The sequence below is a fragment of the Coffea arabica genome, chromosome 4c, assembly GCF_036785885.1.
Source record: "Coffea arabica cultivar ET-39 chromosome 4c, Coffea Arabica ET-39 HiFi, whole genome shotgun sequence".
Classification (NCBI taxonomy): Eukaryota; Viridiplantae; Streptophyta; class Magnoliopsida; order Gentianales; family Rubiaceae; genus Coffea; species Coffea arabica.
This window is the reverse complement of record NC_092316.1, coordinates 52,214,256-52,228,370: the sequence shown is the minus strand read 5'-3', so window position 1 is coordinate 52,228,370 and position 14,115 is coordinate 52,214,256. Positions and strand designations below refer to the sequence as shown.

General features: G+C 36.3%; 1 protein-coding gene across 12 annotated transcripts; it reads left to right on the top strand.

Annotated features, from left to right (window-relative positions):
* Positions 1 to 1,055: 1,055 nt before the first annotated feature.
* Positions 1,056 to 12,355, top strand: LOC140005416 (uncharacterized). Of its 12 annotated transcripts, none has more exons than XM_072046400.1 (15): positions 1,058 to 1,289; positions 3,326 to 3,406; positions 3,876 to 3,936; positions 4,287 to 4,740; positions 4,849 to 4,934; positions 5,516 to 5,670; positions 6,017 to 6,081; positions 6,209 to 6,403; positions 6,585 to 6,636; positions 8,678 to 8,893; positions 8,997 to 9,124; positions 9,997 to 10,062; positions 10,689 to 10,878; positions 11,051 to 11,110; positions 11,192 to 12,355. In XM_072046400.1, exons 4-15 carry the CDS (start codon positions 4,490 to 4,492, stop codon positions 11,540 to 11,542), a joined length of 1,815 nt encoding a protein of 604 aa, XP_071902501.1. In that variant the 5' UTR covers positions 1,058 to 1,289; positions 3,326 to 3,406; positions 3,876 to 3,936; positions 4,287 to 4,489; the 3' UTR covers positions 11,543 to 12,355. The 12 variants fall into 12 exon arrangements, with proteins under 12 accessions (XP_071902504.1, XP_071902507.1, XP_071902506.1 ...); XM_072046396.1 differs by having other exon boundaries at positions 1,058 to 2,806; XM_072046406.1 differs by lacking the exon at positions 3,876 to 3,936 and having other exon boundaries at positions 1,057 to 2,806; positions 11,017 to 11,110; positions 11,192 to 11,420.
* Positions 12,356 to 14,115: the final 1,760 nt, after the last annotated feature.

Here is a 14,115-nt window from a genome sequence, read left to right as displayed (position 1 = left end):
CCAACTTGCAAATAATTTATAATTGCAATCCTTGATTTGTCATTGTGATATTGGTGGATTTTCTTGCTTGTGCTTTACTATACATTTCACATTACCAATAATAATTGTAGCCAAATGTTATTTTTACCAAACATCTTTTGTTTTCATTCAAAATATATTTGGCCATACTTACATAATGCCTGGGATCTAGACAGACAAACAAATACGAAACATGTTACTATTGTAAAGAATAAATATATAAATATATTAAGGTTTGCTAACCGAGCACTGGTTATAATTTTGACAAGATTGAAATTATTAGAAAAATGTCTAAATATAGAGGGTGGATTGTAAATGCGTGCAATGACATGGTAAGTTAGGTATATACGTTTGGCGTCTTAACAAGTGCCCTAAAGTTAGACTTTGAATAAAACCTTGCACGAGTTCGATTCGACAAATAAACTTGTTTAATCTCGTTTACACTTCTAATTACACGTGAATGATTCGAACTAAAGTTGCCAATCCCCAAACTGGGCCCACTTTAAAATCAGGCCCAATCTTTAGATCCAAATTCAATCAAGTCCATTTAACACAAGGCTGAGCTCCAACTTTAGTGGGCCGGATGGGCCATGCTGGGTATGTCCGACAATTTGATTGTCCCCGATCCCCATGGCCGAACAGGTGTCCACGGGCACGTGCTCCCAAGTAGGGATGTACGCGAGCCGAGCTACACGTGCTCCCAAGTAGGGATGTACGCGAGCCGAGCTACTCGTCAACAACTCGACTCGAACTCGGTCAACCCGAGTTCGAGTCGAGTTTCGAGTAGCTCGATTACAAATCGAGTCGAGTTTCGAGTCATGTTTTTCCGGCTTGAGGCTCGTCGAGTAGCTCGACGAGCCGGAGTTATTTAAATAAAAAAATTTATAATTTAAATAATATATATTTATTATAATTATAAAATGACCGTTATGGGTATAAGTTATATGGAATTTACAATATACCCTTCTTTATAATAAAATCCTATAATGGCAAAAAAGTAATTACACACTAAAAAGAAAAAATGTCTAAAAAAAAAGGAAGAAAAGACTTTCTTCCTTCTCTGTTCGACTTTCTTCTCTGCTCGAAGAAAGCCTCGCCAAAAAATTCACTTTACCAGCCGGCAACCACTGACTGTGAGAGTCCATCGCCATCGCCATCGCCATCGCCATCGCCATCGCCGCATCTGTGAGACTCCATCGCCATCGCCATCGCCATCGCCGCATCTGTGAGACTCCATCGCCATCGCCATCGCATCTGGTAACCAGATTCTGGTATGTCTGCCTCTGCTCTAATGTTACTCGCTCTGCTCCTGGTTTGGGTCTGGACCAAAAACAGCTCTGTTGCGTGACGTTTGAGTTTGTCTATAGGATGGATACGTGAATCATCGAATTTTTTATTTTTATTTTTTTCCAGAAGCTGGGGTCCAAAATCATCTGTTTTTTCTTTTTCTCTCAATTAAAATTTAATTAAGCTTGGATGTCACCACATTTTGGAGATAATTGCTTTTGAATCCTTAAATAAACAGCAGCAATTTTTCCCTTTAATACTGAGACAAAAGACATCTGAGGAGGAAGGATTAATGATTAATCAAACTGCGCCATGCAAATTGCACCAGTTCGACCTGTTCCTTGATAATTCTGCAGCATATGTCACCGGCCAAAGATCTCATCTCACTCACTTACCCCTTGAAAAAGTCCAAATATTCCTTGTAAAATTTCTACATTCCACCAACTCCTTTAGCTTTAGGTTTGAGCATCGTTATCATCATGTATTATTAAACACAAGAAAGCATCGCCATTTTAATGGTGGTATTGAGGTCATCTTTGCTGGGTCAGGTTAGTGACAAGAGTTTTCAACTTCATTCTTCTATATCCTGTTCAAACACTTGTAATTCTGCTGGACTATGGTCCATTTCTGAACCAGGAACATATTTTTCTGACATGTTCTTGTTTAAAGCAGCTTTCTTTAGTTAGTAATTAGTGATATTTGTGGGGAAAAGGAATTTCTGGATAGATCTTGGCATTGGTTTCTGAATTGAGCTTGTGGTAGTTGGGATATTGTGGCTGTTTGAGATAATTGTTTGTCTCTCAATTTGGTGGCTCAGCTCATGTTTTGCTGAGTTTTGGAATTTTGTGGGGAATTTTGGTTAGTTTGGGTACTTTTGCAGCACACTTAGGAACTATGATCCGAAGAATTAGAATCATCCATTTTTTGCTGCTCTTGTGGGCACCTACCGTTGGTGGGTAATTGCTGAATTTGAAAGTTCCATGTCAAGCAATCCAGCTTGCCTTTGAATCTTCCCAAAACGCCACCTTTGAACTCATTTTTTGGTCAAATCGAGTCAAAAAGCTTGATAAGACTTGACTCGATAAGGCTTGACTAAATGTCGAGCCTTATCGAGTCGAGTCTCGAGCCTAAAGGAAATTCTTCGAGTCGAGCTTCGAGTATCCATTTTTTAGACTCGATCGAGCTCGAGTCGAGCTCGAGCTTCTGTGTATATGAGTCGAGTCGAGCTCGAGTATGGCGATACTCGAGCTCGACTCGGCTCGATTACATCCCTACTCCCAAGGACGACAAATAGAAAGTCTTCCTGTCTTTTATGTTTATTCCCATTTTTCTTGTCCCCGCCCCCACCCCTCACCCCAACCCGACCCCATACAAATCATAATTCTGCCTCGTCACCGCCGCAAGCCACCGCTAAAACCACCACTTCTGATGACGTTGCCGCCACTGTTGGACTACCATTTCAAGCCCAAGCCCTCTATTTTCTGACACAACACAAGCCTAGGTATTTTCTACTATTCTGCAAATCTCTTCCTGGATCACACTCTGTTTCTGTTTTGCATAAATGAAAAGGATTTATGTATGAGCTTATGCGGGGATTAAGGTTTAGTCAAGCTCTTGGTGCTGTATTCTCTATCTCTGTCTCATAAGTTGCGGGTTCTGCATTTTTTGCTAAAAGCACTTCGTCTCTAATCGCTCTGTGATGATAATGAGCTCCCTATGTTTCTCTTTCTTAATTTCTGTTATCGATTTCTTCTTTGTGGTGGATTTGTATTATTAGTTTTCCCAAATTAAACCTAGAAGAGAAACAGTGAAACTGATGATCTTTTCCAAATTCCATTCATGCAAGAAATTGTCAAATTCTGGAGCTTTTAGTTTCCTGCCTCTTTAAGCAATTACTTTATTTATTTATTTTTTTTTCAAAGGCCTGGTATACTGTATTACCTTCATTTTAGTTTTGTTGGTCTTCTTGTTTGAAATCAGTGCATATTGACTGTGAGAATTTGTTGTGTTGCTTAATCAGGTCTTACCTGTCTTGTTGCTGAGCTTCTTTTGCCCCACACCCTGATTCTCCAATCCCCTTTTTCTGTTCAGAGGTTTTAAGGTATTATGCCTTTTTTATTTTTTTGGGTTAGTCCATTCATTCCCATCTGTGAGTCCGAAATCCAAAGTGAAAGTTTTGATTTGCCTGTTGCTAGTCATCATGGGGAAGAAGGGCAGAAATAAGAACTAGATTTTCCCCTGAGAGCTTGTCCAATACCAGTACCAGAAAGTGATTCCTTCGACCTTCAGACAGTGGGGCAGTCATTACACCCTTTGTGTGTAGATTTTAGGAGTACAGAGTCTGCGGAAACTATGGTGCCCCAAGACCCACCTTTTAGTTGGTAGAGAATGTGTTGAAAAATTGTGATCTAGTGCTTTACTTAGCTTAGTTGGGTCCAATCAGGAGATACCTAGATGAGTAGTGCTATAAAGGCGTGGCTTGGATGTGACAGATATGCGTTTTCTATGTCTTAGGGGTCCCATTTGTTGATAGCATGCAAGTTAAAAAAGACTTTTCATCATTTTCTCAGGTTTTGATATGGAAAGCTTTCCCAGGGAAAGGATGGAATTCGCACGAGCTCCTCTTTCTTAGTAGGCCTTTAAGTCTTTAACTGCATTACGAATGTGCTTCGAGGAACATAATTTTAGTTATGATTTCATGTTCTTGACACTTCTTGGATGAAAAGTAATGTTGTTGATGGTCTAAGATAGGAGGCATATGCTCCAATGGGAGCAGTGATACCATTGCTTCTTTTTTAATTTTTATTTTGACAAAAGAGACAGAGTGGGTGAGAACTTCATTTTCATATGTCCAATTAACAAATAAACTGCAAGTCTATCTGGTAAAGTCAATTAATTCATTTGTATACTCTATACATCTATCCGAGCTTAATTTGTTTGTTTCTACGAAGTGCTTGACCAGTGGACCTTTGGTGATGCAGAGATCTCTTGGTGAAACTCTCTTCCTCTTTGGCTATATCTATTTCATTCAAACCAGAATTTTACAAATCGATCAGATTTACTACAGAATCTGAGGGTGTAATCTCATTTACCCATTACCAGCAGCTAATGATAATACAATCTTGATTGGGGAAAGAGGAGTTGGCGGGATGCTAGTTTCTGGAATTGGAATAAACTATTGTAAATGTCAGCTATATTACGACGTCTCAGATGGGTCATAACTGGTCTGAACAAATCAGCGCCTAAGAAACTACATATTACTGATGTGAGACCCTTGCCTCTGTTAACCCCGTCTCAACAGAAACAGACACAATTGCTTGACCCCAGCTCCCTGGACCCTAAAGCTAAAGAATCTGAACAACCAATGCTGGAGGCTGTCCATGAGATTGCCATTTACATTCACCGGTTTCACAACCTTGATTTATTCCAGCAAGGGTACTATAATATCTTGACTGGAGCTTCTTTCCTGTGATGTATGAACCAAATTTTATAATTCGATTTTAAACTTTTAACTCATTCATCTTTTTCTGGCACTATACATAGGTGGTATCAGATCAAAATAACAATGAGGTGGGAGGATGATGAGTACAGCTCATTGGGAACTCCATCAAGAGTTGTTCAATATGAAGGTTTTTTTTTTTCCCAATGAGCAGATTTATTGACTAAAGCTGATTCATTTTTGTGTTTAGGTCAATGATGAGGATTTTCTAAATCGCTACTTGTGGTATTGCATGATCAGTGTATCTAGCTTGTTGAGTCTGCTAATTTAATAAGATTTGCTAAATTGCTAATTTGGTTGAAGGCCGGTGTAGAATTTGTCTTCACAGCGATATTTTGGTTAGTAATGTGGAATTCCACGAAAGATGTTATCTAAAATTTCTTTCATTATGTTTAGAAATTTTATGAAACTCATTTGCGTTCACTTTTGTTCCATTGAAAGCTCAAATTATCCTTTCGCAAATTTTATCCTCGTATATTATAAGAGGGTAGAGTCTTGAGCTATAGTTTTTGTCCTTCTCTCTCTATACTCCAACACACTATTCAATGCATGACCAGTTACCCTTGAAATTGTCCAATTATGTACTTGAAAGATCCCTAGCTATGTGCAAATGGAGAAGTTGATATTGGCCTTCTTGTTCTGTACACATGACTTTGGTTTAACATATGTCAACAAAGGAGTATTAGTAGTTTGTATCTTTGTTGAATGCAGCTCCTGATATGGGTTGTGATGACATATGTGGAATATGGAGAATCAATGACACAGACCATAGCTTTTCAACTCAGCCTTTTCGAATTAGATATGCCAGGCAGGATGTTTTTTTGTCAATGATGGTTGCTTTCACGTTACCTCTCAGTAAACATGAGGTAGAAGTCTCTCTGTCCGCTGCCGTCTTGTCTGTTATGTCTATTTCTAGTAGCTGTACAAAAGCTTATAAATTTTGGAAAGAAGTGATCACTACTTTCAATGTAAATGAATGAGCAATGAGGTGTTGCCTTGACTCACGGCAAACATAATCAATTATGTATGGCTGGGTCATATCAGACCAAGGAGGCAACTTTTAGAATTTTTGAAGAGAGATGAACTCCCACCTGGTTAGGAAGATAAGTCTTAGCACATTCTGATTCGAAGTAGTACCTGCAGAGAATTTGAGTGTCCTATTTTTATCTGTTCTCAAACATTCGCAACTTACTGTTACTTTGCCATTACTAGGGTGTATCCACATCAGCTGTTTTATTGAAGTTTGAGCTCATGTATGCTCCAGTGTTGGAGGGCAGGTTAGTTAAAAGATATGTTCTTTGAGTTATGTATTGCATAAGGACAGTTGTAATTATACTTTGCATTCTTCTGTGAGTAAAAACTAGACATCTCTTTAAGCCACTGATGCTTAGGTACTATTTGCAGCTCTAATTTGCTAGCTTCATTGGATGCATGCCCTGCTGCTGTTCATGAATTTCGTCTTCCTCCCAAATCTCTTCTGGGGCTACACACATATTGCCCTGTTCACTTTGATGCCTTTCATTCAGTTCTAGTTGATATCACCGTACACATCAGCCTTCTAAAAGGTGGCCTTTTGCCCTCCTCACTGCAGGTACCCAGGTTTGTTGCTTATTCCTTTTTCTTGAACCTGATAAGTAGTGACAACCTACAATTTTGACAATCTAGCCAAAACTTAACTTTTTTTTAGAGGTACTTCGGTGCATTTGGCTTTGTATTCCCACAAATTGCTATATGTTAGAGATTAATTTAGATAAGTAAACATGATTGTTTCCTTTTTCAGTGGTTCTCTAGGTCGTGAAGTTGCTGGCGAAAAGAATGATACCTCAAAGCAAGTATGTGTTGTTCCTGGAACTTCAGATTTCATTTGATTTTTATTCTCGTCTGTCTTTTGGCTTCAATTGTTCTTGGCTACTGCTTAGACTCATATATTTGTATCTGGTCTTAATCCTATCAACCAGCTCTGTCTTTTGCATTCAAGACATAGATTTAAGAGGACTACCTGGCATACCTTGAAAGTTTCCTTTTAAAACTTATGGTTCAGCTTTTTCTGCATGGATACTTGAGTTAGATCACTGAGGCAAGGGAGTTATGCATGTTTCTGTACCTGGTTTCTATAGCTACTTAACAAGCCTATTGCGCTAGTATTAGGCCTCTAATAAGTAACATCTGAGTTGTGCCTATAGTGAGAATCGTACCTATTACAGTTGTCAATATCGGGAAAAATTGCCCCTCCAACCCAGTAAGGCAAATTTCATGATACATGCAACAGAAGATTGGTAGACAGAGTGTTATGTTGCATATCCAATGGGCGACATGTGTTTAATGGGCTTAAAAATCTAGGTTTCTCTGCTAGCTGCTAGGTCTAAGGTTTTAAGTTACCAATGGCACACTGTGATACTATGGTTGCTTAAGTATCATCTTTATGGGGGGTTTGCATTGAAACTACAACCTAGGTGTATGCAACTAGTGGAATAAGTACAGGTTCTCATTTATCTGGAAATGTTTGTTTAACGACGAAGTGTATTCGGGATTGAAGAATTCAGTAATTGGTGTAGCACCCTCAAGGTTTGAGCACTTGTTATATCAAGGTGCTAGTTATTAACTCTGATTTGGTATGAAAACAGATTTCTGAAGCATGGAGACTAAACCTGTTTGGATCAAGAATTCGCGTGAGTTTGCTGCACGTGGCAAAATAATACTTTGAGTCACTAGTATATCTGTAAAGGAAACTAGAAATGGGATATTATAACTTAGAAAGTACTTTTAAAACATGATTAATGATGCATGCTGGTGTGGAATGATAAATTAAAGCTTTGGTCGATGGCCACAGAATAGTTTTTAGGAAAAACTGTGAAAAACCTTGAATAAAGGCTGTTTACACAGAAAGAACTCAGAAAAAGGAAAATTTGGCGATATGTGGAGAACTGAATTAAAGATGACCTCATAAAAAGGAAAATTCATTGATATGAAAACTGAACTGAAGATATTTGAACTCAATATAGAAGACGATGACCTCATAAAAAGGAAAATTCATTGATATGAAAACTGAACTGAAGATATTTGAACTCAATATAGAAGACTCATTGGAAATTTTAAATCGAATAAAATAAAAAAAATTGGATTTGACTGTTAATTTGCTTAGAAAACTTGCTAAAAACATCTGTCAGGGTCAAGTGGATATCTACTTTTTGAGGGTAAACTGCAACTAAGGTGATAGTTCAGAAGGCTTTGTGAATGTAACTTAGTATGTGAAAAAATTGTGGGAGGCAAATAGAAAGGAAACTTATTGTTGGCATTGTTCATAGTGGTAAATAGCTATAATAAGCCAGTTGAGGGGGTATTGTTCAGTTTTTTATTTATCTTGAAAAGTATTTCTAGTAAATAAGTTGAATAAGATCGATATTAAGAACCTACCAACCTCATGCCATATTTTGATTCTAAGGAGTTCCTTTGCTTCGTGGAATAAGCTGGCTTCAAAAAGGTATCCCAACCTAAATAAATTACCACCTGAAAAGCATTGAAATACTCAATGCTGTTTTGGTTGTTTGGAAAAGCAAGTCAAAATGCTTCTGCATCATCAGTATTAGTACCACCATATTGAGATGTCAAAGCTAATAATTCCCATTCTACAAGCTCTGCATATATAGGCGGATAAGAAATATCCTAGTGATAATTTCTGAGAGTTTCAAATTCCTGTAACACACGTTTCTTTAATTGTGCTTTGAAATAGATTGTTTCTCCTTGGATGTGTAGTTAATAGAAAAAATCTTTTGGTCAAGTGGTTTTCCTAATTGAAGTTTACTTGAAATTGCCTTCAGCTTGTACTGGTTCTGACCTAGAATCTTTCTATTGCTGTCCATGTTCTTGAAACAGGTATTGCTTATTAAGGCATTTGTAACTGCTCGTGATCTGCTCATTGAAGAATTACAAAATCTCAGCAAGGCTATTAATCAAACAGTTGATATTCCTGATTTTACTTCTAAGCTTGATGATAATGAGTTTTTGGGATGCTTTGCAAGCAGGGATGAGGAAAATACTGATCTTGTTGTTTCAGGAAAAGAGTCGAGCGAATACAATAATGGCTTTCAGGTCCATTCTCAATTTGTTCCTTTGAAGTACTCGTCGATTTGTTGTTCACTTTGATAGTTTAATTTGATGATTCAATGCTTTTTTTTTTTCTTGTGTCTTTCAGAAAGGAAACATTGACACTCAAAGTTTTAGAACTCTGGATTCGTTATCTAATGATGAATTACTCTGCTCATTTCACTTACTTGGGAATCAAACATTTCACTTGTGGAGTACGTTTTCGAAGTTTCACAGGTTTGTCATTTGTGTTATATTCTTAAATCAATCACATGTTTCTGCAATTCTCTAGGCTGTAAAGATAAAGCTTCTTTTCTACAACTATGTAAGGTTCATTTTACTGAAACTTTGGGAAAGACAATCTTATAGACTATCTACCTGTTTGGTAATGATATTTTCAGCGCAAGTAAGAGCAGAGACATGTTTATTATGCATTTTTTGGAAAAAAAGGAAAGTGGATAATGCATTGGGATGTTGATGCAGGATCTTTAAGTTTGAGCCCAGAAATAGGCTGTGGCACAAAGTTGCAAGGCTGAAAAGTTTATGGAATTTCAAGGGGCTGAAGCTGTTGAGCTTGGTTCAGTTAACTTGTTTTTAAGTTTGGCTAATTGGGGAACTTTAAGTACTGCAGTCAAAACTACATGTTACTATGTCCAAGTCTTTTTGATGGCCATGCTTTTTATCCTCAGCTTCCGTGGTTTTTAAAAACTCAAAATTTTGTCTGTGTATCAACTCAAGCTCACCAACATAAGCTGCTTCCTAGGCAACTATATTACTGGTTGTCTGTGGCATAACAATTGATGCAAGCCGAAGGGTGGATCTAGCACATATTGAGGGGTCTTTGCTAAGTTAATAGTCAAATAAAAACACTAAACAAGTAGAACAGCCATACTTATAAATGCCTAATATTGTTTTCTACAATTACTAGGATTCTTGTGCTCCCAGGTAATTAAAATAAAATATAAGTAAGAAATCTTAACCAAGTGAAAATAGAGGTATCAACAAAGTTCTGTAGACTGAAGTATTATACTGCTTCATTTACCAGAAAATTATGCTTGTTTCTAAAGAGAGGAATGTTTATGCTTGATATTGTGCATCCTATTGTACAGGAAGGCACAGACATGGTTAATTCATGGGGAGGAGTTCAACGGAATAGAACCAATTGGGAACTTCTGGTAGAGTGGGGTTTTAGTCAGTGTCTTTGAGTTGATTTACTGATGCTTTTAAATGCTGGTTAATGGATAAGAATTCTTATATTACTGGGTTAATCCTCAAGAATCTGGCCAAAATTCTGCTTATATTAATAAAATTTGATTATACGCCTCCAAAAAAAAAAAGAAGAAAGAACGTCAGGTTTTTTAGTCCCTTTCCCTTCAGCCATCTTAGTGTGATCTTTGTTAGACCACTTTCTGTATGCGGCCATTTTGAAGTTTGTGTTCTGAGACTCAGGGATATATTTTTATCTCTGATGATGTATCAGAAGTTAAACCATCATCCTATCAGACAAGTATGCTATACAAGTCCTATTAGAATATACAGAATCAAGACCTAAAAACAGAAAAAGGGATCCCTAACTCAACACAAAGCTGAGTATTCTGTTGATTTCTGCATTTATTGGTGGAATGACGTTAACTGGATGAAAAATGAACGACAAACCATTTGTACTAGAGAGTTTATGTGTCTTTTGCTTTTTCATTGTGAGTAGCTTTTTGTGTTTTACATTTATGAAATGCACTGACTATTTTTCTGTGCTTGCTGCTGCATACATTAACTTCTAAGACTTTCTTTTGCTTCTGACCAGGGCTAACAAAATAAAGATTCTTGAACATTTACAAGATCAATGGGCTATTGATCGGAGAGCGGAATGGTCAATATGGATGGTTCACTCTAAGGTTGAGATGCCTCATCAATATATAAGTAGTGCTGTTGATGACTCGTCCTACCATGGTTTTCATGGGAGAGCACCTGTTTTGCGGAAAATTTCTGAGGATGTAATTTTCTCAACACTTGTGTCTTCTACTGTTTTATTCTAGTACTTGTATAGTTCTCCTTAACTGGGGACTGCAGTTAGTGTTCTACATAATATTGTTGTGTTTTTTTCTTCGTTTATTGTGACAAAGCATTGGCAGGGTCCAGTGAAAATTTTCATTGTGCTTTCTGCAGCCAGCCCAAACTGCAGCTATGCGAGCTGAGCTTCATAGACGAAGTATTGCCCAAATGAGAGTGGGTCACTCTATAATATTTCTGGTTTGCTGGTCTATGTTCATTTGCATGGACATCTGAACTTGCATTGCTTCTTTGTAGATCAATAGTAGATCCATTCAAGACCTGCATATATTTGGAGATCCATCACGGATTCCAATCATGCTTGTAGAGCGCACTGTAAATGCACCATTACGTTCAACCAGTGGAAATTCATACTTCAGCCGTGCGGATCAGAAGAACAAAGTTAGCCCACTTTCAGAAGTTGGATCCAAAGCGATGGACAAATTATCTGGTGTGAGCTCCCGGCAAAGTGGTCGTGTTTTGAAAATAGTTGTCTTTGTCCATGGGTTTCAGGTATTATCCTTCTCTTTGAGCTGTAGACCTTCAAAAGTTTCAGCAGACATTTTTAATATTTTCTTCCTACATGACAATGCTACTGTAGCTACTTGAGCTCTCTTGCTTTGCTACTATTTCTTAATTGAGAATAATTTTAGTTTTATTGTGCTTTTACCTCATTTCCATGTGATGCACAGCTGTTGCATCCATGGTCTTACATATATGTGTAACTACATTGTATTAAGACAAAACTGAGAACCTGTGTGCTTTATATGGTTGCACGATTTAAGAAAAAGAGAGACTAAAATCAACATACCTTGAATAAGATTGCCTTAATATTGGGGAGATTGATGATGGATGAGAACAGATCTGCCTGCAGTGTTATTTCAAATCTTTTATTGACTTCTGTGGTTGCTCTGATCTAAAGTGGTTCGGACACGGAAGAAATAGTTTGAGAAAGATTTTAAGCACATATTTTGTAAAGGGTTAATTTTTGCTACACCTTCATTTTAAAATTTCTTCGCACTGGCAGTCTGGGTACATGACAGATAACCTCCATTCAAACTTTAAATTCTCTTTTAGCACATTTGGCATGCATCCAAGCCACATTTAAAACCAACTGTGTAGGACATGTTAATCCATATTTACAACGTTTACCCTGATTAATAAAAGGGATAATTTCAGAAACCTCCCTTGAGGTTTCTGACAATTTTGCCTAGTACCCTTGAGGTTTTCAATATTACACTTACCTCCCTTGGCCCTATAAAATGACCATAATAACCTTAATATATTAATATTTTCATGCAATTAAACAACTCCTAAGCTTGTGCATAGGAATGCACCACACAATTAAACATTTAATGGAAAAAAAGATTCACTCATGGAATAACTAATTATGTCCTAAACACAACTCTAACATATTACAAATTAATTTTAACTTTGCTTGGAGGATATGAAGATGAATAGAAGATGTAAGCTGGAGGTTTAAAAAGGACAGAACATGTGTTGGTACTCCAACGTTTGAGGGATAGGATGTTATATTAATACAGTTGGCGAAATTTTTTGAGTTTAACAGTGCTGATTTTTTTTTTTTTTTTTTCAATTTGTAACTTAGATTGAGGTTTTAGAATTTAGGGGCTGATGGCGGTGGTGGTCATGCTGATAATGGTACGAATTTGAAATGTATGAATAAGAAAGGTTTAAAATTGTATAGATGAGCATTGAAAGTGGGTTTGAGATTTTGTGCATATTCCATAATTTTTTAAAGAATTTTATAAGAAGGTAAAATGAATTTGACAATTTCATGAGGGCGTTTTGGGTTATTCATCAAAATTTTGACCATTGACTAGTTTTTGTTACCAAAATGGTAAACTCAAGCGAGTTATGTCTAAGTTTTAAAATCTCAAGGGAACTAGGTGAAATTGTCAAAAACTTCAAGGGAGGTTTCTGAAATTATCCCTTAATAAAATCATCTTCTTCAAATAATGCCCAACCCCAAATGTTCTTATACAACAATATTCATCACGTTTTTGTTCTAAAAGTTAAAAGGTTTCCATGTGCTTTTCTGGGTATCTTAATGAGATTTTAACAAACCCCTAATATTGGTTTACTGCATTAATGATTGGGCTAACATGGGTGGTTTTAAGACTCTATGTAGCATAGTATCCAAAACTAAAGTTTAAGGATTTAATGAAAATTAGAGTATGGTTTAAGGGTACAAAGTGGGGTTGTTTTCATTTTTTTCACAAAAAAAATTATTCTCACATTATCATTTTCCGTATATTAGAATGCATGGTAAACTTAAGTCTCCAACAATATCAACTGGTCTGGGAGAAATCAAACAATTTAAGCACTATATTTTACTATATTTTTCTTAATTTCTATTATTTATAAAACTCTACAAATGTCATAACAATGATTCAACAAAAATTTAAAACTAGTGTCATTGCGAATTACTAATGCAAAGCACTACAATTGTATGGGGTTATCTACTTTTCACCCCTCAACTATATCCAAATTTTCACTTTGATCTCTACATTTTGAAAAGGAACACTTTACTTCCTAGAATATAATTTTTTTTTACTTAAGTAAAATCAATGTGGAGATGATTGGTGAGATAAATTTTATTATTTAAGAGGAACAAATTTTATATTTTAGTGACTGATATGACACAGAATTTACACTTTAAGAACTAAAGTGGGGTAGATTTTATATTTTAGGGATCAAAATATAACAAATTTTATACTGTAGAAATAAAAGTATCTCATTTTGAAGTTTAAGCACTAGAGTGGGAATTTTGACATAACTTAATGTTGCAAAGTGACACTAACCCTAACTTTATGCTCGTGTACGTGCTTGTGATTGTGTTAGTTTAGTGAACATGATTTTGAGTCAAAGTAAAATCCTAATCAAGATTTTGAGTCAAGGTAAAATAGATCAAAGGTTTTAGGGTTCAAAATGTCTCAATATTGAAGTTTAAGACTAATATGAATCTTGATATACTATTTTAAAGGTGCATTCAATAAAACTAAAATTTGAATCCATTAAATTATTGAATTTTTAAATACTAAATCTCATATATTTAAGACTAATATGAATCTTGATATACTATTTTAAGGGTGCATTCAATAAAATTGAAATCAGAATCAATTAAGTTATTGAATTTTGAAGTACTAAATCTCATACAT